The sequence below is a fragment of the Bicyclus anynana genome, chromosome 27, assembly GCF_947172395.1.
Source record: "Bicyclus anynana chromosome 27, ilBicAnyn1.1, whole genome shotgun sequence".
In the NCBI taxonomy this organism is placed as follows: domain Eukaryota; kingdom Metazoa; phylum Arthropoda; class Insecta; order Lepidoptera; family Nymphalidae; genus Bicyclus; species Bicyclus anynana.
The window spans coordinates 2,253,815-2,280,237 of record NC_069109.1 but is presented as its reverse complement, the minus strand read 5'-3'; the positions used below and the strand labels follow the sequence as shown (position 1 = coordinate 2,280,237).

General features: G+C 38.2%; 2 protein-coding genes across 2 annotated transcripts in view; both read right to left on the bottom strand.

The window, feature by feature from the left end:
- The window catches only part of LOC112051241 (monocarboxylate transporter 12-like), a 48,018-nt gene extending 27,747 nt beyond the window's left edge, over positions 1 to 20,271 (bottom strand). The window contains exons 1-10 of the mRNA XM_052890157.1: positions 19,934 to 20,271; positions 8,158 to 8,262; positions 7,249 to 7,371; positions 6,602 to 6,735; positions 5,554 to 5,747; positions 4,096 to 4,239; positions 3,225 to 3,291; positions 2,760 to 2,875; positions 1,645 to 1,770; positions 860 to 1,008 (exon numbers count right to left, since the gene is read on the bottom strand). Coding sequence (XP_052746117.1) covers positions 860 to 1,008; positions 1,645 to 1,770; positions 2,760 to 2,875; positions 3,225 to 3,291; positions 4,096 to 4,239; positions 5,554 to 5,747; positions 6,602 to 6,735; positions 7,249 to 7,371; positions 8,158 to 8,262; positions 19,934 to 19,966 — 1,191 coding nt within the window. The 5' untranslated portion in view covers positions 19,967 to 20,271. The remainder of the gene's footprint in view (positions 1 to 859; positions 1,009 to 1,644; positions 1,771 to 2,759; positions 2,876 to 3,224; positions 3,292 to 4,095; positions 4,240 to 5,553; positions 5,748 to 6,601; positions 6,736 to 7,248; positions 7,372 to 8,157; positions 8,263 to 19,933) is intronic.
- Positions 20,272 to 22,020: 1,749 nt separating this feature from the next.
- Positions 22,021 to 26,293, bottom strand: LOC112051223 (uncharacterized). The gene is made up of 3 exons (XM_024089772.2): positions 26,017 to 26,293; positions 24,977 to 25,099; positions 22,021 to 23,786 (listed from the first exon to the last, which is right to left on the bottom strand). Exons 1-3 carry the CDS (start codon positions 26,158 to 26,160, stop codon positions 22,698 to 22,700), a joined length of 1,356 nt encoding a protein of 451 aa, XP_023945540.1. The 5' UTR covers positions 26,161 to 26,293; the 3' UTR covers positions 22,021 to 22,697.
- Between the last annotated feature and the right edge of the window lie 130 nt (positions 26,294 to 26,423).

The window sequence follows — 26,423 nt, the reverse complement described above, 5'->3', positions numbered from 1 at the left end:
TGTAGTGAACGTCCGTCGGCTGATATGATGATGATGATTATAGCCGTGATAGCCCAGTGGATATGACCTCTGCCTCCGATTCCGAAGGGTGTGGGTTCGGGGCATGCACCTTCAACTTTTCAGTTGTGTGCATTTTAAGAAATTAAATATCACGTGTCTCAATCGGTGAAGGAAAACATCGTGAGGAAACCTGCATACCAGAGAATTTCTTAATTCTCTGCGTGTGTGAAGTCTGCCAATCCGCATTGGGCCAGCGTGGTGGACTAATGGCCTAACCCCTCTCATTCTGAGAGGAGACTCGAGCTCAGCAGTGAGCCGTATATGGGTTGATAACGATGTAAATTTTATTGTACCTAATTAAAATAGCAACACTGATGTTTAAAAAGAACGATATAATTGTATATAAATGTCCAATTTCCTCCTTCTTCTTTAAAAATGGCCGATGATGATGAACATTTAACAAGAATTCTTGTTTATTTTATCCATTGCGCACCTAATGTTATTAAAGTCTTATTATAGTGTTAATAAGTATATAAATGATAAAAAATCTTGGTGTTAAACTGTATTAAACGACTGTGTGCTTAGTTTTAAATAAGTTTGAAAAGAAGAAATGGTGGTAAACAAAAAAAAACCTTGGCTGAGTTTGTTGTGGGCTCTTCTCGGACCAAACGCGTTTGGAATCCTCGTAACTTTAATTTTAAGTTTTCGTCTATTATCACCACCATTAGATTAAATAAAATTTTGACATTTCAAAAGTGCTTGTAAACTAAGCCTAATTGAAATAAAAGAATTTTGAATTTTGAATTGATGATTGACGTCTCTTGGCCTGTTAAGTATTCTATTATTATAAATCGCATACCTCGATTAGACTCGGATGTATGATCTCGCTCAGCAGATTGGTTCGTTTCTCGTCACACAGCATCGCGTTCTTCTGGTTCAACGTCATCTCCGTTTCGGTTTGGAATAGATTCTGTAGCTTGTTGTCCTTGCTTGGCACAACCGTTTTCCCTGGAGAGGAAAAGAAACATAATATCTCTGTCTTTTTATACTGTAATGTAATCTCCTTATTTGTGTGGTATCAAAATTCTTTGACATTTGGTAACAAAGACCTTAATATTTCGGTAACATGAAAAAAATACTAGGTTGACATATATCTTAAGTTTTTTTTTTTTTTTATTTATTATAAGTTAATTTAAAAAATTAAAATTGAATGAAAATTCTTAAGTATTTGTGATGAAGATTTTTCTAGATTTGACAAAAGCATTTGACTTCATTTATAATATTGTTTTGTTACATAAAATAGAAAGATGCGAGTATGGTGTTAGTAGCATGATTGAGTTAAATCAAATGACTTTATGCATTTGAATTATTAAAATAGAAAACAGCAATATTTAATCATAACAATATGTTTATAAAACGGTGTGCCGCAAGGTAGTTTAGTAGGGCTATTTATTTTCTTCTGGTTTAAGATCTTTATTTTCTCAAAAGAATTACAAAAAATTCGCTTATATGAGAAATACAATTAACTCACTAAGGTAATTATTCACGTGTGTACATACTAATTAGACTTAAATCCTACATACAATAAATCAAAATAAATAATTGCTAAAAAAAAATTTTTGTCTTATACATGTTATGACTTACCTTCAGTGATGTCATTCAGCAAAGTGGTGTTTTCAGTGGTGGTCGTGGTGACAGGAGTAATGGCGCGTGGCGTGGGCGGTGGTCGGTAGAGTGTGGCTGCCACACACACGTGCAGCATGCCACCTCCTGTGACCACACAAATAAGAAACTATCAGTAGAAACATAAAAGGACATTCAATTCAAGGAACAAGTATAAGTGCCGCCCTGAGACTACACCGGCAACCATAACCTTCAGACTGGAACAGCAATTTTTTTTTATTCTGTACAAGTTAGCCCTTGACTACAATCTCACCTGATGGTAAGTGATGATGCAGTCTATGCCACGGAATAAATGGAAGCGGGCTAACTTGTTAGGAGGAGGATGAAAATCCACACCCTTTTCGGTTTCTACACGGCATCGTACCGGAACGCTAAATCGCTTGGCGGTACGTCTTTGCCGTCAGGGTGGTAACTAGCCACGGCCGAAGCCTCCCACCAGCCAGACCTGGACAAATTAAGAAAATCTCAATCTGCCCAGCCATTGATCGAACCCAGGACCTCCGTCTTGTAAATCCACCGCGCATACCACTGCGCCACGGAGGCCGTCAAATGCTGATTATTAGCGATACTGTCATGCATAAGTTGGGTATTAACCACGATGTCAAAGCTCGTATAATGAGTGCTGCTAGTTAAGATTGGCGGTCGCAAAATGCCGATGAGTCCTTGAGCTTTAGTTCGACTAATCTACAAAACTCCAATCCAGCCTGTATTGGAAATCTGCCTGTATTGGTAGCTGAAAATCAGCGCTGTATGTTCTTTGTTTATGGGGAGCATACAGCAATATGCTGAGCTAGGACCTTTTTCTAGGTTATGCCACATATCGCAGGGTATTTATTATTCTTAAATAATTGTGATGTGTGGCATAATGTAGTAATAAATATATTTTCTTTCTTTCTTTCTTTCTATTGTTGTACCGTAGTAAGGCTTGGCCAGACTTGATGAAGCATGTGCAGGAACTTCAAGTCACTGAGATGAAAATGACGGTGACCGTCAATGTGACGTTTGAATCCGCAGTCTGCTCAGTCTCCCTGACATTAGAGATACGTGCAAGAGGTCTTAGGTGGTACGGTTCTTACCTAAAAGTAGAACCGTTCCATGCAGTCCGTACGTGTCTACCAATTTCTCTATCAGCATGGGGAACACGAAGCTACCCGCCGCCGTCCCACTCACACATATCCCGTTGGCCAGAGCTCTGAAAGAGACGGTGTTATCTGAGAAAATTAGCTTATACGTTAGCTTATAGTTTAAGCACTGAAAAGAGTTTTTTCCTTATACATACAAAGCACATCAGAATCCCCATTGATCCCCAGAATTGGTGCCAACATCTCTTAAAGTCCCTCTGAAATCTGAGTCTAAAAGAACGTTTTGTCTCCTCCTTCTATCCCTAGGACTTGCCCTTTGGAAGAAATTCAGAGGTTCTTTATGGTATACGATTTATATTATTTCAATACACCATTATTTTTTCTCCTAACTAGTAGGTAAATTCTTCTAAATGCTGCTTTAATTAATGATTGACAAGAGAAAAAAATTAAACATTTTACCTGTGCTTATCAAAATACTGTGAGACAATAACGATGCCCGGCGTCGTCGACAGACCTCCTCCAATACCTGCAAGAATGGCAACAGAATAATAGTTAAATCAATGTCTAGGCGTCTATGTCAATAGTCTAGAAAGTGTGAGATTGCTAACGGTGATGAAAATAAACTACAGAGTATTGGGTCTTGTGGCCTAATGCCATTTTTATTCTTAACAGACAGAGTTTTGTTATCAGAAGTATTATTGAATTCCAATTATTGACTCAGGTTGGTAGATAGAGCCTGATCGCCGCGAGGGGCTACGTTCCCTCCCTACAGAGGAGGCGACACCTGCCTCATAGTTCTAGTAATCGCCCAAGTAATTTTCTGAGTAGCCCAGTTATTCTTAGTCAGTGTAGTTGGCCAATCACTCTTGTAATAAAAATTCTTTCTTTTACCTGGTTAAATCCACACGATCGCCTTCATCAAGAGCAGGCAGGAAGGTTATATAGAGCTCCTGCTGATTAAAACCCTAACCTAACATCCAACGCATAATCTAATGACTGGGCCTGTAAGGTAACCCATATATTTACATTACACCTACATGATGTAGTTACAACAGGGGTCAATGTACTTACGCAAACATCAGGTAGACCACTCCCTGGTGGCAAAGAACACCACCAACCAGCAGAAGTACTTCTGACATGGGACAGACAAACACACAGACCGACAGACCATATCTTACCGGTCATTATACCGAAGCTGAGCAGCAGGTGCAGCAGCCCAGTGCTGAAGTACGACACAGCGAGCCCAGTGGCGCAGAAAAGCCCGTCAGTGAACATCACCAACCGGCAGGAGTACTTCTGACATAAGACAGACAGACAGACCATATCTCACCGGTCATCACACCGAAGCTCAACAGCAGGTGCAGCAGGCCGGTGCTGAAGTACGATACAGCAAGCCCGGTGGCGCAGAACAGCCCGCCAGTGAATACCACCAATCTGCAGGAGTACTTCTCGCATAGCGCCGACGACAGAGGAGCTGTGCAGAGAAACAACATCATTCTGTAGATACAAAACCAGATGAAAAACATACAGACAAAAATGCCTTCACATTGTTTCAGTTACTGGCGTAAACCTTGACAACTTGGGCATATTAAGATCAAAACATCACTCTTTGTTCACTTGAGAATGAGTTTAATCCTTTATAGAGCTAGGAAATAAACGGGTATTCCTTCTTCCTTGAAATAAACAATAGGAGGCCAGTTGCTATTATTGCAACACTCCAACTTGTCATTATTTTCTCTTTACTGGTAAGTACTAATAGTAGGCTAATTGTCTCGACTGGTGACAGAAGGGCTGGATCATTTTGCGCAAAGGATCAGCCTGGCTGTCCAGCGCGGAAATGCAGCCAGTATTCTTGCCACTATTCCTCGTGGGCATGATTTGTATATTTATTAGGATAAGTTAGCTTAAGTTTCTTATTGTATTCTTTTTCAATAAAAAAAAAGTCTGTAGCAAAAAAATTGTACGTTGGAGTTAAAAAGTTTTCAGTAGTCGCTCGATCATTAATATCAGAAAGTGACAGTTACAGATTTTTTTTTTATTCTTTACAAGTTAGCCCTTGATTACAATCTCGCACCTGATAGTAAGTGATGATGCATCTTCGCTAACATGTGAGATCGCAGACAAGGGCTGATTTATCAGCTAATAAACAGATTAAATTAAAAAAAGCAAACGAGTATACTTCAACGCCACAAGAATGAAGTAAAACTTCTTTAAGCTTCCCTCTCAACGTCCATTCGCTTTTCCAAATTTCCTTTTCGCAAGGCATTCCCAGGCTTATTTCCATGTCCTTTTTTTTGTTATTCTTTCTTTACAACTTAGCCCTTGACTACAATCTCACCCGATGGTAAGTGATGCAATCTAAGATGGAAGCGGGCTAACTTGTTAGGAGGTTGAACATCCACACCCCTTTCGGGTTCTACACGACATCGTACTGGAACGCTGAATCGTTTAGCAGTACCTCCTTGTAAATCCGCCGCGCATACCACTGCGCTACACAGGCCATCCTACTCCGCAAGTCGAAAGAAGTTTTACTTTAAATAATATAATAATTTCTTTATTTTTGGCTACAAAGGCCCATTCGTTAATAACAAACTTAAAAATTATGTTAGTAGGTACACAAATTACATTTAAGAAAAAAAAAATAAAAAAAAAAAACAATCTCACCGCACCAAAACAGAAATAACTGCAGGATCGACGAGTCAGTCTTGCTTGCTAACATGTTCAAGATCCTATTGGGGCTCGCCCGCAGTCCTGCTAGGAGGGATGACTTAAAAAAAAAGATGATTACCCAAAGCCAAGCAGAGCGTGGACAGCGCTGCCGGTATCCAAGACGCGACGCTCTCGGAGGAGTCCGGAAACGTTTCCATGATCTCCACATACAGCACGCCGTACGACTTGAAGAGCCCAGCCACCCAGAACTGCACCATGAACGCGCCCAGCACCACCACCCAGCCGTACCCGCCGTCGGGTGGCGACGACACGCTGCGAGCAACCAACAACTCAATACCCATGAGCTTAGGCATCATAGTATTTCTTCGTATCGTTGTCAATTTGTAAAGTGCGCAGTATTGCCTGTATTGTTATCAACGTGGCAATACTGTCACGTATTGCCTCTGATTGTCTGACCTAAATATAGTTTTAGCGATTTCTCTAAAATCATATACGAACACTCGGATCCTACGGTTCTAGCGTTTTGATCTCAAACGGCTTAAATACGTCATCTCCGACGAGATTATTGAAATTGGCTTGTAGGTATCTGCTGATGCAGCAGTTAAATGATAAAATTCTAGTTTTTGAATGGCTGGTTTATCGAACCAGTTTTTTCCTCAGCTGGTAATGGGACCTTCGTACTGTATTGTATAGAGAGATTAGCTGGCCCAATGCGGATTGGAGACTTCACACATGTAGATAATTAAGAAAATTCTCAAGTATGCATGATTGAGACACGAAATATTTAATTTCTTCAAATGCACATTACTCAATAGTTAAATGCATGCCTCAGACCGAATGCGAAACTACGCCTTCCGAATCGAAAGTAGAGGTCATATCTGGGCTATAACGGCTCTGTAAATAATTGAAGGTAGCGTAGATAAATAATATGGTATTGGTATTTCAAATGGCAAATAATATAATAATCCACACTAACATTATAAGGAGAAAAGATTTGTGTTTAAGGAAAAAACTAAAAACTACTGGACTGATTTGAAAAATTCTTTCACCAATAGAAAGGTACATTATCAGGGATTGACATAGGCTATATTTTATCCCTGTATTACCACAGGAGTAGGAACTACGTCGGTGAAACTGCGAAGTTCCGCCTGTATAAGAAAACTCACTCGGTGGAGCTGTCGGTCGGTCGGAGCTTCCTTGACGCCGCCAGCAGAGGGCGCGCCGTCACCGAGGACAGTGTCAGCAGCGAATCCTCCTCCTGGTCCGTCGGCGACATCGCGGACAGGTACGCGCCCACTTGCTGGAAGACAACAGTCATTATCATCATCATCCTTATCATCATCATCATCAGCATCATCAGCCTTTTGTAGGGATTTCCAGACATCACGATCCTGAGCCACCTGCATCCAGCGAATCGTAGAGTCCCACCAATAACCCGTGCTAGGATCCTGAGCAACTTTACAGGACCCTCTCGATGCTCCCTGACATGGAACATAGCGTTGTCCGAAAACAGTGCCTAGACAGCCTGACGACGTGATAATGACCGACAACGCTTAGCTGGCGAAGATGAGATCCCCGACTTTCAACGTCATCTAGACGTGGGCTCTATCCGCGGTCACGGGGATATCTGCTCTGATACACACGGCGTCAGGACCTATATATACACTCAAGCTAAAACACCCTTCCCGAACGTTCTGAATGTCAGAGGAGACGTTCTGAGAGCCGTTCCGCCCATCTCTTGTGTATCTGCACTACCAGGTAATGTTTCTTCTCATTAAGGAGCCTACGGCACTTTGGAATCATTTGTACTTACAGTGGCTAACGGCAGCTCGAGCAGCAAACTGACGGGACGCTCTCGCGGCTCAGAGCGCTCGCTCTGCTCCGGCGGTGCCGACTGGATCGACAGCAGCGACCCTGCGTTGTCCGGAGACAATGCCTGGACACAAAAAGTATATAATTTTTAATTTAAATTGCAAAATTGCGCCTGAATAAGTAATAATGCAGCCAATGGTGGTTTAAGCTTATCGTATTACAGCGCGTACGGCATGCCACCGTCCTAAACCTCCTACTAACGTGACTAACGTAGACTTGATCAACTAAACTTGCACTTAAAGTACGGTATCTCCATTCCTGTCCATTCCAGCATCTATCTCGGTTTTCTATCATACACTTGGTTGTGACAGATGCTTGGGTATAGTTGTCACGTCTTATCTCAGCGATGGTGTCTGTCACCATCTCCATGGTAACAGGCGCAGCTAACAGGCGCTTGGGAAGTGGGCGGTGCAGATGTTGATTATATAAAGTAGGAAAAGTAACGGACCTAAAATAGAACCTTGTGGAAGCCCACATGTTCCTGGTAGATCCCTGCTCTAACATTCGCATTATTTAACAATTTGTGTTCTATTGGTTAAATACGAATAAAACATTTTCAGGGCAACGCCATTTATTTCAATTATTCCGAGCATTTTTAAAAATAATGTATGTACAGTATCGAAGGCTTTTTTTAAATCAATAAAAACATCCAAGACGGCACGCTTGCCAAAAGCATCTTATCTACCAGTCCTAAACTTCCTGCAGCCAGCGATTCTCTGCGATTTGTTTTGTCAATAACGTAGACTTCATCAACCAAACGTGCACTTAAAACACAGTATCTCCATTCCATCTTTGAGCTCTATCATTTACTGGTTCTGACAGATGTTTGGTGTGATCTGTGACGTCATACCTCAGCGATGGTGTCTGTCGCCATCTCGATGGAGCAGCTGACGGGCGCTTGGGAAGTGGGCGGTGCGGATGTGCCAAGGAACTGTACGTCCATCTTCGACAACTCCTGCAACAACAACATTTCCCCCTTAAGAACAAAAGGAGACGGGGCAGGCTTTCTCATCAGTAGGCTCTCGTTCTAGTAGATCCGGCGACGCCCCGCGGTTTCGCGTAGAACCCGTTCCCGTGAGAATACGGCGATAATATATCGACGGCCTCCGTGGTATGCGCGGTGGATTTACAAAACGGAGGTCCTCGGTTCGATCCCCGGCTGGGTAGATTGAGGTTTTCTTAATTGGTCCAGGTCTGGCAGGTGGGAGGCTTTGGCGATGGCTAGTTACCACCCTACCGACAAAGACGTACCGCAGAGCGATTTAGCGTTCCAGTACGATGCCGTGTAGAAACTGAAAGGGTTGTGGATTTCATCCTCCTCCTAACAAGTTAGCCCGATTCCATCTTAGATTGTATCATCACTTACCATCAGGTGAGATTGTAGTCAAGGGCTAACTTGTAAAGTATAAAAAAAAGGTGACGGGGCAGGATTCCTTATCAGTAGGCTTTCTTTCTAGTAGATCCGGCGAGGCCCCGCGGATTCACCCGCGTAGTGAGAATACGGAGTGTTCCCGTTCCAGTGAGAATACGGAGATAAAATATAGCCTATGACACTCACAAATAACATGGCATTGTAGTGATAAACGAATTTTCAAAATCGGTTCAGTAGATCCAGAGATTACTTTCTACAATACCGCAAACTTTATCTCTTTGTAATAATTAGCGGACCCGGTCAAAATTTACTTTGACGTATGTGCACTTCCTCCCTACCCTATACTATTCCCAACCCTACATCTACCCTACCCCTACTGTAAGTCTTCCCTACCCTTACTCTACCCCTATTTTAAGCATTGTTACAAATTGGACTTTTATAAACAATATTATCTCCGTAAGAACCACCCTCGTACTTCAAGGAGAATTTAAAAAAAAAAGCTGCCAAGTGCGAGTCGGGTTCCGTAGCAGCAAGTTACATAAACTTCTTGCTAATTAATTACATATAAACACATTATATATAACATATTACGATTACGATTTATGACGTATTAAAAAAAACCTAGATACAAAATCTCGTTCAAACCAATTTTCGGTGGAAGTTTTCATGGTAATGAACATCATATTTTTTTTAATTTTATCATTCTCTTTTTTTAGAAGTTACAGGGGGGGACACATTTTACCACTTTGGAAGCATCTCGCGCGCAAACTATACAATTTAGAAAAAAAATATAATGGACACTTCAATATCATTTTTGAAGACCTATCCATAGATACCTCACACGTACATTTTAGACTACCCGGTGAAGGTTTGATTTGACTTATATGCATTTCTGGGTAGGGTAGGGTAGGGACAGGGAAGATCTCTATCCCTACCCTACTCTTAATCTAGGATAGAAATATAGATAGATAATACAAGGTTCATCATATCGATTCCGTAGTACTTGCAACTTATTGATTAAAACAACCGTTATCTATTATTCATCGGAAGGTCATGTCACGGTTGACTATGGGAATACAAACAAATTAATATTGTGAACATTTTGAAAAACATACTTTTATGAAAACTTTGTATGTAACAAAGATAAATAATTCAGGCTTCCCTTCAAAACATAGGAGAGGGGATATTATAGAGCTTAGATCGACCATGACGCTATGCTTTGGGCTGGCGGGCCATAACCACATTATCAATATCCCAACTCTTTTTTTTTATTTTTACAAGTTAGCCTACAATCTCACCTGATGGGAAGTGATGATGCAATCTAAATTGAAAGCGGTCTAACTTGTTAGGAGGACGAAAATCCACACCCCTTTCGGTTTCTACTCGCCTTTGCCGGTAGCGTGGTAACTAGCCACGGCCTAAGTCTCCCACCAACCAGACCTGGACCAATTAAGATAATCCAGCCCAGCTGGGGATCGAACCCAGGACCTCCAATTTGTAAATCCACTGCGCCACGGAGGCTGTCGAACCGATAAATTTATAATTAAAAAATACCCCGAAAGTCATGAAATTACACTCTCGATCAAGTCATGAATATTCTCTTTCAGTGCGCTTTCATTTGAGACCCCACTCGAGTATATTTGCAGACATTCGGTTGTTCTTCCCCACTTTCGCCCCCACAACTTTTAAACGGCTCAACCGATTTTCATCAAACATGTCTAAGAACACTCGCACATAAGTCACCTTTCATACGAAACAAACTAAATTGAAATCGCTTCATCCATTCGGGAGTTATGGCGCCACAGACAGACAGACACGTCAAACTTATAACACACCTCTTTTTGTGTCGGGGTAAATATAGAGGAAAGATTTAATTGTTTGTTTAGTATGTATTGAATAGGCTCTGGAACTACTGAACCGATTTGAAAAATTCTTTCACTATCCTCATGCTATATAGGTTGTATTTTATCCCCATATTTCTACGGGAACGGGAACCACCAGGTGAAACCGCGTGGCGTCTGCTAGTATGTTACTTGAAGAAAAAAAATCCCTCTTCTTGCTCAAAAGAGATGGAGTACCAAAGCGGCGAAGTAACATTTGAAGTTGCATTATTTTTTCCGATTTCGTAAATTCTTTGACCACTACAAAGCCACGTTATTTGTTAGTGTCGTATGTATCTTTATATTAAAAGCAGCTTTGTCAAAACATAGACAATTGCTACAATCCCCAAATGTAAAAAAGGTATTTGGAAAAAGAATAGTCAAGGTCAATCTCCCAATTGCGAAAACTGAGTTCGCTCGACGATTTACACCATATGTCGATGCAAAAGTCTACAACTTTGTTGCAAGGTCCTGTGATCTTTGCAACCTCTCAGTAAATCAGGCAAGTCTAACAATAACAAATTGGTTAAAAAGTTTAACTTATACAGACACCGAAGAATTACTCAATGCAAATATGAAATAAGCTAAAATAATTGTGTACACCTATCTAACGTTTCTGCTTACTGTTTTACTTTACTTTTCTTTTTTGTAATGTTTTTCTTTTTGTAATGTAGTCCTATTTATTGTAATTTTTGTAATTAGTCCTAGTCCAACGGAAAGCATTAGAAAATCCTACCTGGTCTCCACGATACAGATCAATCTAGTGTGGAGACCACAGGCAATCTTATGGTTTTTTGTATATATTTTTGGTTAATAAAGATTTTATTTATTTTATTATTTATTTATATAAAATCCATGCGTGGTCATTGAGCTGAACCACGGACAGACAGACGGTGAAACCTATAAGGGTTCTTTGTTGTCTACATACATAATAAAATCTATTTAACAAAAAAATTGAACTGACTTCAAAATCACAAAAATAAATTAAAAAGAGAAAAATAATATCGTATGTGCTACCTTCTGATCACTTTGAAGGCAGTGCAAAGCCAGTGACGTATTAATTAAAGCCGTTTCTGAAAGAACCACGGGATAGAAATGTCTTTAAATCGTAAAAGTTAATGATTTAATCGGCTTTAGTTAATGCATCACTGTGTTGGTACCGCCTTCAAAGTGATCAGAACGTGGCATACGATGTTATTTTTCGCTTTTTAGTAGTTTATTTTTGTGATTTTGAAGTCGGTTAAATTTTTTTGTTAAAAAGATTTTATTTTTCTGTTTTAAGTGCGCCCTAGCATACTGAACGAAAGCGCCACAGAACGGGCAATTTTGTTATTTTTATTATAAAATTACTACTGAACCGATTTTCATGAAAAATAAATGAGACCAACCTAAAAGTATATTCTTTCAAACAAAAAAAGAATTTCCAAAATTGGTTAAGTAATGACGAAGTTATGAAGAACATACATAAAAAAAAAATACGCTTCGAATTGAGAACCTTCTCCTTTTTTTGAAGTCTGATAAAAAACGTATTGAAATTGCGTAGTTCAAAATATATTGCGTGGTTTAGCCGCGGGCCTCTTAGGCCTCGCAAAGTGATTCAAGGCCTCAAATATCTTCCGTTGAAGGCCTCGGAATGGTTGATTACAGATAGTACCGGCCAGTGTCTTACACAGCTGAGGCTTATATTGATCGGAATGAAGTTGGAGCAACGACCTGCACGATCGATACTCAGCTGTAGATGTATCTATCTATTGTATTGCAGTTGAGACAGGAAGTCTGTGCAATTGTTATGCAACTTTCAATCAATCAATCAATCAATCAATCAATCAATTTATTTATTTGCAGATACATGCGTTCGTATATATATACAGGTGGTTGGTAGATGTAGATCAGAGTTTCCTAAACATTTTTGTGTCGTAGACTCAGAATAATTAGATAAAGACCTGCCTCGCAAGACATTATTTTTCTGTCAACGTATATGATCAACGATCTTATGCGATTATAAACACTGTCTCTAAAGAATCGATGCTTCATAGTTTAAAATCGTGTCCGTCGGTAAAAACCTCCGTAAAAATACCTTTTTATGTAGTTATATGGTGTAAAAAACGAACAAAAACTGCTAGTTTAGTTTAAAATATGTATGAAATCTAAGCTAGTTTTCCTTAGAAAATGGCACAAAATTTTGTTTGTGAATTTGGGTGCGATACTAGTCCTTGTGTATTTAGTCTGAGGTCGTAGACCATGCCATGTTTTTCCGTGTTGGGTAGACCCACCTTCTTATTTGATACTAGCTGAGGCCGCGCGATTTCACTCGCGTGGTTCCCGTTCCCATAGGAATACGGAGATAATATATAGCCTATAGTCTTCCTCGATACATGGGCCATCTAACACTGAAAGAATTTTTCAAATCGGACCAATAGTGCCTGAGATTAGCGCGTTCAATCAAACAAACAAACAAACTCTTCAGCTTTATAATATTAGTATAGATCGATTTTCTGTATCCTACAACTTACACAATTTTAAAAACATATATAATATTTTTTTTACTTCACAGTTACTTTTAAAACAAAGTATGTTTTGATATTATAAGATAAAATGACGTAAAAAATAGGTACTATCAGTGTATGTGTTATCATCCACTATCGTGGAAACCATTTTCTTTTAATGGACCCCGAAATTTTTTTTCGCTGACATAGACCCCTTGCAGTTTGTCATAGACCCCTAGGGGTCGATATATACCACTTTGGGAATCACTGATGTAGATGGTAAATGTATCTTACCAATTTGGCATGCAAATTTTTTATAAAGTATGTGTTATTAAATTAATTCAAATGCCAATTTCATCATTTAAAAACATCTTTACAATAATAATATAAGTAAACATTTTATAATTATATTTCTAAAAATAGTTAGAGTGTACATTTTAAATTAATAAGATTAAACATGTGACAAAGAAAATAATAATAATATTGTATATATTATAAAAGCCGTGATAGCCCAGTGGATATGACCTGTGCCTCCGATTCTGGAGGGTGTGGGTTCGAATCCGGTCCGGGGCATGCACCTCCAACTTTTCAGTTGTGTGCATTTTAAGAAATTAAATATCACGTGTCTCAATCGGTGAAGGAAAACATCGTGAGGAAACCTGCACACCAGAGAATTTCTTAATTCTCTGCGTGTGTGAAGTCTGCCAATCCGCATTGGGCCAGCGTGGTGGACTATTGGCCTAACCCCTCTCATTCTGAGAGGAGACTCGAGCTCAGCAGTGAGCCGTATATGGGTTGATAACGAGTGGCGCAGTGGTATGCGCGGTGGATTTACAAGACGGAGGTCCTGGATTCGATCCTCGGCTGGGCCGATTGAGATTTTCTTAATTGGTCCAGGTCTGGCTGGTGGGAGGCTTCGGCCGTAGCTAGTTACCACCTTACCGGTAAAGACGTACCGCCAAGCGATTTAGCGTTCCGGTACGATGCCGTGTAGAAACCGAAAGGAGTGTGGATTTTCATCCTCCTCCTAACAAGTTAGCCCGCTTCCATCTTAGATTGCATCATCACTTACCATTAGGTGAGATTGCAGTCAAGGGCTAACTTGTAAAGAATTAAAAAAAAAAAGTACTACAGTGAGAAGAAACGGAAACAAAGGCAGAGCTAAGATTTCAATAGCTACGAAATTCTCTGCTACGATATCTATCTACGCCAATGCTACATGGAGTTACGATTTCCATAGCTACGAAATACTCTGCTACGATATATATCTACGCCAATGCTACATGGAGTTACGATTACAATAGCTACGATATACTCTGCTACGGTCTATATCTACGCCAATGCTACAGAGAGCTCCGATTTCAGTAGCTACGAAATACTCTGCTACGATATCTATCTACGCCAATGCTACAGAGAGATACGATTTCCATAGCTACGAAATACTCTGCTACGGTCTCTAACTACGCCAATGCTACAGATTGATACGATTTCAATAGCTACGAAATACTCTGCTACGGTCTCTAACTACGCCAATGCTACAGATTGATACGATTTCAGTAGCTACGAAATACTCTGCTACGATATCTATCTACGCCAATGCTACAGAGAGTTACGATTTCAATGGCTACGAAATACTCTGCTACGGTCTCTATCTACGCCAATGCTACAGAGAGATACGATTTCAATATCTACAAAAGACTCTGCTACGGTCTCTATCTACGCCAATGCTACAGATTGATACGATTTCAGTAGCTACGAAATACTCTGCTACGATATCTATCTACGCCAATGCTACAGAGAGTTACGATTTCAATGGCTACGAAATACTCTGCTACGGTCTCTAACTACGCCAATGCTACAGATTGATACGATTTCAATAGCTACGAAATACTCTGCTACGGTCTCTAACTACGCCAATGCTACAGATTGATACGATTTCAGTAGCTACGAAATACTCTGCTACGATATCTATCTACGCCAATGCTACAGAGAGTTACGATTTCAATGGCTACGAAATACTCTGCTACGGTCTCTATCTACGCCAATGCTACAGAGAGCTACAGTTCCAATAAGAATATAAGAATTGTTTATTTGAAAAAACTCAGTACACAAATAGCAATGACGTCCTGCCCCTAAACTAGGTAAGCCCGTGTCTTAAAGGCCAGTGACTTCCCTGGGTACATATGCTACAAGTAGGTACTATTAAAATGGTGTAGTTAACATAAAATATCCAAAAGAATTTTTACAAGAATCTTAAAAAAAAGTTTGTATTTTTTGGATTATCTGTTTAGATAATGGCTACGGACTATCAACGCCACTTCTACAGAGAGTTACGATTTCAATAGCTACGGAATGCTACGTTTTCGGGATAAAAAGTACCCTATGTTCTGTTCCAAAGTCTAATTTATCTGTATACTAAATTTCATCCAAATCGGTTCAGCGGTATGGTAGTGTAAAGGTAACAGACAGACTTTTTGCTTTCGCGTTTATTATATTAGTATTAGTATCCTACTTCTTACTTAATATTATAAACGCGAAAGTTTGTATGTATGTTTGGATGTTTGTTACTCTTTAACGCCGCTACTACTGAAGCGATTTGTCTGAAATTTGGAATGGAAATAGATTTTACCCTGGATTAACACGTAGGCTACTTTTTATCCCGAAAAATCCGTTGTTTCCCGAGATTTGAAAACTGATGATCTTGATGATATGAATGTTTGTTACTCTTTCACGCCACGACTACTGAACCGAATTAGCTGAAATTTGGTATTGAGATATATTATAGCATGGATTAACATAAAGGCTAAAAAACTGATCTCCAAGCGGACGAAGTCATGGGCGTCTGTTAGTTACCTAATAAAAATATTAGTATAGATATAATTTTTTCTAATTTATTAATCTACTAGCGGACGCCCGCGACTTCGTCCGCGTGGAATTTAGTTTTTCACAAATCCCTCGGGAACCATGGATTTTTCCGAGATCACAAGTAGCCTATGTGTTAATCCAGAGTAAAATCTATTTCCATTCCAAATTTTAAGCGAATCACTTCAGTAGTAGCGGCGTTAAAAAGTAACAAACATCCAAACAAACATACTGCTATACTAACTTTCGCGTCTATACTCTATCCATATCTATTCTATATTCTATACTTATAATAAAACTGGTCGAATAGGGATGATGATAGTTTTTTAAATTGTATATAAATTAAGAGTATACTAATAGTAAAGCAATTTTGTAAAAGTAACAGGGTATCTGCGATCATTACTTTCGGAGCTACAGGGATTTAAAGGGTCAGATTTGCGGCGCTGCCGCGGATCCCTGAAAAACGCCCCATACAAAATGGCACGATTTAGTGACGTCGTTGGCTCGCTGATCGTTAGGTTTGTATGGGCGTTCAAACAAAATTACTAATATCTTTGTTATTTGTGCGTTTATGTTTACTGTTTATTTATTGAAAAATATCACATTTAATGTAAGGAACCTAAAACTGTATGAATTTTTATCTAATTACGATAAACAAAAATTTAATAGATTTTGAAATTTTATAATCTTATTTATTTTGCCAATATCCAGACAATCTTTGCTTTTAATGTATAAATTAGTTAACATTGACCTTATTTACCCGAATGTATCATAAAAATCAATATATTCAAACCTAGTCATCATCCCCATTCTATACATTTAGTAGCAATTTGAGATTTCACTTATGCAATTTATAACAACAAACGTTAGCGTGTCATAACGTACTACTAGCGCCATCTAGAATCTATACTTATAATACGAATTCTATACATTTTGTACATTGAAGATATTTTGAAAATTTTTGTTGGGGGGCATTATATAATCGATACTATATATGTCCGTGATTTTTTGTTATTCAGGCATCACGCTGAAACTACCGAATATTCTGAAACGAGAATTAAACTCAGTATGAGTCTCCAACGAGTCTAAAGAGCTTGCCTAGGTCTGCCTCATGACAAATGTGACCTAAAATCGGTTCGCTATCTAGGTCACAATTCCGTTGACCTAGGGTTACTACTGCAACTGCTGTGAAATGTCACTGTTAACCGACTGAAAAGAAAAGTATATCTATCAGTGATAGTCGTGATAGCCCAGTGGATATGACCTCTGCCTCCGATTGCGGAGGGTGTGAGTTCGAATGCGGTCCGAGGCATGCACCCAACTTTTCAGTTGTGTGCATTTTGAGAAATTAAATATCACGTGTCCCAAACGGTGAAGGTCGTAGGCAAATAATCAGTTTTTCCACTTTTTAAACACAAAACTCGACATTGTAGACAATATTTTGGTATTGTGTTTAAATAAATTTCGTTGTTTACAAATCGACTAAATTATGAAATTATGAAAATTAATCCACTTTTTTTTTATTCTCTACAAGTTAGCCCTTGACTACAATCTCATCTGATGGTAAGTGATGATGCAATCTGGATGTGTATATACAAAGATTAATTAATTATTTAATTCATCATCCTCATTATCAACCCATATTCGGCTCACTGCTGAGCACAAGTCTCTTCTCAGAATGAGAGGGGTTAGGCCAATAGTCCACCACGCTGGCTCAATGCGGATTGGCAGACTTCACACACGTAAAAAAATTATCAGGTATGCAGGTTTCACCGTTTGAGACACGTGATATTTAATTTCTTAAAATGCACACAACTTTAATCTATGCTAATTTTATAAAACCGAAGAGTTTGTTTGTTTGTTTATTTGAACGCGCTAATCTCAGGAACTACTGGTTCGATTTGAAAAATCCTTTCAGTGTTAGATAGCCCGTTTATCGAGGAAGGTTTATGCTGTATATTATCCCCGTATTCTTACAGGAACGAGAACCACGCGGATGAAACCGCGCGGCGTCATAAAATATCGTTGCAGTCACATAATGACTCATATGACGATGAAGAGTAGGTATTCGTACCTATAAATTGCGTCACTTTATGAAATTACTAATCGTCATTAATTTAAATGTCACAACATGACTGTATGGTAAGAGTGGGTGCAGCCTGTGATGCTAAGCGTGTACTTAATCGAGCGTCGCGGTGACTTATTATTTGATACACAGAGTAACCAGAGAGAGTCTTTACACACTGCGTGCTGAAGCCAGTGAAACCAATAAAAAAAACAAAAGTCATGAAAGAAAGAAAGAAAGAAAAATGCGTTTATTTCAAAATTATGCCACACATCACAATATCTCCAGTACACCATGACATCCAGGACAATACCCTGCGATGTGTGGCATAACCCAGAAAATGGCCCCAGCTCAGCACAATGCTACGTGACCATTTTAATTTGGACACGTAGCGCTGATTTTCAGTTGGAACCACAGATGCGTCTCCTTGCGTCTCCTTGACTTGACAAACTTTTTTCATAATTTGTATTTCAAAATGTAATACTAACAACAATTACGCAAATTAATGTAAAAATAAATAATTACCAATAAAAAAATACTCCATTTTATTTCTTTAGTTTTTTTTAAACAGTTTTTTAAATATTTAAAAACTTAAGACGCCATTTTACTTGAATAATATTGAAAGTTACTGATGCGACGCTTCGTGTCGTACTGACTCGAGAATGTATTAGTTTTTGAATTTTGTATTTGTGACGGGTACGACATCTTCGTGTTCCGTACCTGTATCATCATCATCATCTCCTTACCCTTATCCCACTTAAGTGGGGTCGAAAAAATATGTCATTCTTTTCCATTCGTCTCTATTACTCGTCAACTCATCATCCACTCCTTTTACACACAATATGTCCTCTTTCACACAATCCAACCATCTCTTCTTTGGCCTTCCTCTCCTCTGTCCTTTCACTTGCACATTCAACATTTTTCTAGTAATATGACTTTCCTCCCCCTGTATATTATTGATTAATCTGTACTTTGATAGAACATGATAGTAAGAATCAATGGTTAGGTATACGCTGTAGGTACTAGCCGACGCTCCGTGGTTTTACCTGCGTAGTTCCCGTTCCTGTGAGAATACGATAATAAAATAAAGCCTATGACACTCACAAATAATGTAGCTTAGTGGTAAAAGAATTTTCAAAATCGGTTCAGTAGATGCAGAGATAACCCCTACAATACCACAAATTTTACTTTTTTATGATATCTGTATACGTATTAAGTATGGATAGAAGATAGATGAAGCATTTTTTTTAATTAACTATAATGCATTGTTTAACATTCTGTCAGTTATTAAAAAAATGCGTCATCGTAAGTTATCAATTTTCTTAATAAAGTGACGTTAATTTTAAAAATAATAACTTTTATTAAACATGAACTTTTTTTTAATTAACCCATACTATATATACCCAACTAAAAATTTAATCATTCTGCCAGTTATGTAAAATGCGTCATAACTCATAACTTATCATATCCCTTTTCTGTTTTTTTTTATTATTATTATTCACAGCATAACTTTTTTAATTAATATATAACATCACTTAATTAATTTGGTTTTTTTTAATTACCTAACAAATAGCAAAAGTGTGTCACAGGTCACTGTTTTTTTTATATTTTTTAATCAATCAATCATCAAACAAACCTCATTAAAAAAATACACTTGCTACTGGCTCAATCTGTCAACGCGCAGAGCCCAAAAACCAAAAAAGAGGATTATGAAGAAGAGTTACTCATCATCATCTTATCATCAAAAAAATACACTTGCCTCAATCGCTCAGCGCGTAGAGTCAAAAAAAAAACATAAAGGAGAAAGAAAAAGAAGACTCACCTGATTAAAAATAAACTCCCTTGGCAGCGACATGTTGTACTGATATGCTGATATCTCATTAAAAAAAATACACTTGCCTCAATCGCTCAGCGCGTAGAGCCAAAAAAAAACATAAAAGATGAAGAAGAAGAAGACTCACCTGATTAAAAATAAACTCCCTTGGCAGCGACATGGTATACTGATATCCGGCGGCGCTGGCAGGGTAATACAATAACACCTACTAAAGTGATCCTCAGATTCCGTAGACTCGAGTCTCAAGATAATTCTCCTCTGACGAACGGCATCCGCCGCTAAATGCATTGGTTTCACGGGATATATCCTTCGGGTAGCCGTTTTAACGTCTTTTATTACACTTTATATGAAAAAACTTGTATCAAAAAGCGCGATTTACGGTGAAAAACAGCACATTTTCCGGTGTACCTACAAATGTTTTATATGATTTCTCAGTGTTTTTGCACTACGTACGCGGTAGTACGATGTCACGTCAAATTTACTAATGACGGAAGGTTAATCGCGCCTGCGCTGTGAACAAAATCAATATTAGGAAATGGTCGCACTATACTATATTATGTGTACCTTTTTAACCGACGCAAAAAGTTGTTATAAATTTGACGTGTCTGTCTGTCTGTGTCACCATAGCTCCCGAATGGATGAATCAATTTTAATTTAGTTTTTTTTTTGGGATTTATTAGAGTTTTAAATTTTTCATATACAGCCCCCGGTATATAAAAAAAAATAATCTATAGTCTATAGTAATATAATAAAGCTGAAGAGTTTGTTTGTTTGTTTGAACGCGCTAATCCCAGAAACTACTGGTCCGATTTGAAAAATTCTTTCTGTGTTAGATAGCCCATTTATCGAGGAAGGCTATAGGCTATATATTATCCCCATATTCTTACGGGAACGGGAACCACGCGGGTAAAACCGCGCGGCGTCAGCTAGTAAATAATAAATAATAAAATAAAAAGCCTTTTATTTCGCACATAAGAAAATTATACATAGTGATCTTATAGTAGATAATATGTAGAATTAGGTTAATAAAATTTATAATTTTGTTGCAAAACGAAAATAAATTACAATTTTTAAAATTTTATAAGTACATACTCAAGTTACTTTAATATATACTAGCGGACGCCCGCGACTTCGTCTGCGTGAAACTCTAGTACTACGCCTATACCTACCCTACCCCTACCCAACCCCTATCCTACCCCTACCCTACCCCTACCCTACCACTACCCTATCCTTACTCTACCACTACCCTAACCCTACCCTATCCTTTCTCTACCCCTATGGTAGGCACAATGCGACGGCGACGGAAGCTTAAAAAATGGAGTAACTTCTCCCGTTTTCTCAACATTTCCTTTCACTGCTCTGCTCCCATTGACGGGTAATGAAAAGTATACTTTAACCTGCCCAAGAGTATGAAGAATAATTGCACCAAGTTTCGTTAAAATCTGTCGAGTACTTTTTGTTTCTATAAAGAACATACAGACAGATAGACAGACACAGACAGACAAAAATTTTACTGATTGCATTTTTGGCATCAGTATCGATCAGTAATCACCCCCTGATAGTTATTTTGGAAATATATTTCATGTACAGAATTGACCTCTCTACAGATTTATTATAAGTATATATAGATAAAGTTTAAAAAATTTAGTGCGAACCCCTCTATTTGAGGGTGAAGGCTTCCAGAGATGAGTCTCTATCTATGGCTTTTTTCCTCCACTGTTTTCCAGTCGTCCTTAAGACATTCATAGGATCATTTCTATAGTAAGCTATTCACGAGACTCACACAATATAAAAAAAATATGGGCAGTAAAATTCGATGAACGAGTGACAGGGTTACGTTTTTTATGCACCACCTATTCTGCGCACCTTTAACCACCTTCGTCCGTCTCAGTTTTGACGCGTCAGTGACATAGTATGAAATCTTTGGTCATTGGAGCATTTGTGGGTATATGAAGGGAACAGTGGCGTGCACAAAGTTTTCAACTAGGGTATGCACTATACGTACTTTGCAAAATATTTTACAAAAGTTCTTTCATACAGGCTTAACGATTCCTCGGGGTAGGCATGGCATGTTTGCATCTATGGAGTGCTCACCACTGGAAGGGAAGGCCTAATGAATAATGAATAAAAAAGGCGGATAATTATGTTGATTTACGTAGTCTAGATAGGTACTTAATATTCAATTAATCGTTTCTTGAAAATGAAAAAAACAAGTCAATTTTCTAAATTCTTTTTCTTTTATTTTATACTTAATATATTGTACAACATACATTATATATTTCTTAAACCAAGACCTTATATTAATATTATAAAACTAAAGAGTTTATTTGTTTGTTTGATTGAACTCGCTAATCTCAGGAACTACTAGTCCGATTTGAAAAATTCTTTCAGTGTTAGATAGCCCATTTATCGAGGAAGGCCATAGGCTAAATATAATCCCCGTATTCCTACGGGAACGGGAACCACGCAGGTGAAACCGCGCGGCGTCGGCTAGTTACGAATAAAGCTAAAAACTCAATATTGCGTCTCGGACACTAACGTTCGAAGGCCACTGTCGACGTGATATTTCGTTCTAAAGATATACACAAAATAGATGTAAAAACACCGTTGTGAATGGGTTAAAACGTTTCTCCATTCGGGTCTGTAGCCACGTCGATTCTCTTTCTACAAACTCTAACGCTTCGATAACTAACAAAATGTATCGGAATGGCAGATCCGATCGACAACTTGATCACGTGACCTGTCAATAACGAATGCCATTGCCATACATTTTTGAATTTTCGAAAATGTGTAGCTCAGCTAGGTACCCAGACGCGGCCTCTTTTCGAATCATTCGAAAAACAACCTTCATACAATGAAGTATGTATGACTATGACAGTTTAAAACCAATATCATAATTCTTTATCATCGAAACAAGTCTGTGTTTCAGCGGACGAAAAACTCAAAAAATCATCCAAAGTTTGAGTTTCTGTTGACGTCAAAATACTAAACGTACTTGGACTAGACGACACACTGTCTATACATCGAAAGTTAGGCTTCGAGTCATACAGACAGACACAAGTTTGAGTTTCCTTTATACTCAAATCTGGTGATTGAGTTTCTGACGTAATAGTTTCTTTGTTAGACCTGCTCAAACCAAACTCTAGCGGCAGAGTTTGAGTTTGTATATCAGATAGTGAAACTGAGTCAGAGAAAATCGTCTCCTCCTCACTCATGGTGGATTTTAATGATAACAGATCTTCGAAGACAGTTTGAGTGGATATCTCATCTTTCTTGGTCTGCCATGATGATAAAGTTACATCATTTTTTATGTGTTCCAATGTCTGTGTAGCGAATGATCGTTTCGGACTATCGCAGAAGTATTCCTTATCATAATCTTGGGTTTTCTCTTTTTTCACCCTTTTCGAATCAATCTCCTTTTCTGAACACCGTTTTCTACATTTCTCGTCTTTGTATCTCCTGTGGTGTTCTGGATGCTTTCTCATCAAATGTACTAGCATCTTTTCGTTAGTATTAAATTGTGTACCACATACGTTGCAAATGTGGGTTATGTTGCACGTTTTTAAATGTTTTTTGTAACTGACGTCATTGTGGAATGATAGATTGCATTCCAGACAGTTGACTTTCTCTCCGTGCACTTTTAAAATGTGTTGATTCAAATGCTTTCGGCTGTTGAAATGTTTTTCCTTATCCGAGTTTATGTGGTATGCACAGTATTGTATATGACAGTAATACTTTGTAACTATTGTCAACAATTGGGACATACTATGCACTTTTGTGATATGTGACATTAAGTCAGTTTTCTTTAGACACTGGTGTGGACAATAATGACAGGGTAGGTGTAGCTTTTGGTCCATGTTTGGTGCAGTTATTTTAATTGTGATGCAATCATTTGTTAGTTCAGTGTGTATGATGTTGTCATGAGAAATTGATGAGTTAGATTTAATGTTGGCCCAATCGGATTCTTTGGATTGTTTCATCTGAAACAAAATAAAAAAGGTTAAACAAAAATGTGACTGTGAATGAGTTTAAACAATAAATAAATATATTTGGTCAGTACACTACACGCACATCACTATCTAGCCATAAAGTAAGTGTAGCTTTTGGTATAGTTTTTATTATTCAATGACCAGGTGCCATTGACTATGATCACCCCTGATGTTAAGTTACAATGCAGTTTCATTGAATGGAATGCAGTCTGCATTTATATTACTTGAAAGAATTATAAAGAGGAATGCCCACTGCCCAATGAAACGTCGGCACCATGAACATAAATATATGGAGATGTTAATATGATGTTTATATAAGGATCTGGTTGAATAATTGGTTTAATAAAATATATACTTATACTTAAACAATACACATCACTATCTAACAAAAGTATGTTAATTGAAGAAAAAACATTTTTTTATAATTTTTCTTACTTATAATGTTTGCCAGTGTAACAAATTGGCGAAGTAACATTTGAAGCTGTATATTTTTTTGTATTATTTTTTTCTTTTGCCAACAAAAAAATTAACAAACTAACCAATCATAAGTGTTTAAAAAAATGCCATAAAACTCAGGCTGTATGGTCAACTTCAACATCTTGGTTAGACCATTGGGAAAGGGAACTAATTGGGTGAAACCAGTGTGTCAGCTTCAAATCAAATCAAAATCAAAATCATTTATATCAGGCTCAGTTTACAAGACAGGAGTAGGCTCAGTTTACAAGCACTTTTGACACATCAGTTGACTATTTGTAAAAATTCTATTCAGGTTCTGCTGGGAAGAAACCGGCAAGAAACTCAACAGATGCTCTTTTTAAAAAATCATACAGTATTATAATTTACAATTGATGACAACTTTACAATTTCTTATAGTTTTACTTTTTGTGTGAAGGTGGAAGCTGATCCAATGGTCTCCAAGTGCTTTTATCATTAAGGAACTCATCAATGTTGTAGTACCCTCGACTAAGTAAATGTTTTTTAACACATTGCTTAAAGCTATGCATCGGCAGGTCCATCACAGTCTTGGGGATCTTGTTATATAAGAGTACACTCAAACCTACAAAAGATTTTTTTACTCTTTGGAGACGATATGCAGAAATAACTAACTTATGTCTGTGTCTAGCAAGATGTGGGTTTAAATCTCCTTTTCGTTCGTACAAATTTGCTTGTTGTTAAGATACCTCTATGGCGTTCTTGAGCATCTGGTCTGAAGTTTGACACATGACCTTAAAGCTCCTGCTCTTGTACAGAATGTCCTCACACTGCAGACAGAGCAGGAGTGACGGGTTATCCAATGTGTTGACCTGCAATACAGAAATGTGATTTGAATTAAGGGCAATTATTTTTCCATATACCAATAGCAGCAGAATTATGTACACTTCTCTGTTGTATTAAGCCAATGCCCTGCAGTTTCACCCACATATTTCCCATTCCATTTTCATTTCATTTTCTCCTCTAAGAATGAGAGGGGTTAGGCCTTAGTCCACCACGCTGGCCCAATGCGGATTGACAGACTTCACACACATAGAGAATTAAAAAAATTCTCATGTATGCAGGTTGCCATGTAGTACCCACAAGCAATTTGCTTAAAGCTGTTCCAGCTGATTGCACAATAGTAATGAATTTATAAAAAAAAAAATGTATGCAGGTTTTCTTACAATGTTTTTCTGCATCCTGCCCTGGGTTCGATTCCCACAACTGGAAAATATTTGTGTGTTGAGCATGGGTTTTTCTAGTGTCTTTGTGTGTCTATACATTGTATAACTATTTCTATGTAGTATATAAATCTATATGAATATTATAATATCTTAGTACCCATAACACAAGCTACTCTGTATGCTTACTTTGGGGCTAGATATGTTTATGTTTAAGTATATATATTTATTTTAAAAAAAAAAACTTTTGACTACTATTTCAGTTGATAAGTGATGATGCAATTTAGGATAGAAGCGCTCTAACTTGTTAAGAGGATGAAAATCCACACCCCTTTCGGTTTCAACACAACATCATACCGGAACGCTAAATCCCTTGGCGGCACGTCTTTGCCGGTAAGCCACAACCGAAGTCTCTTACCAGCTAGACCTGGACTAATTAAGAAAACTTCAATCGGGCCAGCCGGGGATCGAACCCAGGACCTCCGTCTAATAAATCCACCGCGCACATCACTGCACCACGGAGGCCGTCGAATATTAACTTTTGAAGCTAAGATTATATTGATTACCTGAATATTAGTGAGCCTGTAGAACTCATCAGTAAGTCCCCATTCCACCATGTTCTTCATTTTACCAGATGTAGCCAGACAGCCGCGGCATATTAACGATAAATCTGTCGCACACAAATCTTCTATGCTCACTGTTGAAGACATTCTAAATGATTACTTTTGATAATCATTCATAATAGTTTTATTTATATCAGCTGTTTGTTTTTGTGATGATTTTGACGAAAACACAAACACAGAAGCACAGAACACAAGAATTTATGGCGACGTTGACGTTTGTTTTGTGATTCTATTCTGTGCGCAAGCCGCATATTATCTAGTAATCTGTGGCAAGCCGTAAGGCTAAGAAAGAAGACATTTTAAGTTAAAAAAAAAGAATAATCTATGATTAAAAAAACTATCAGTCTATA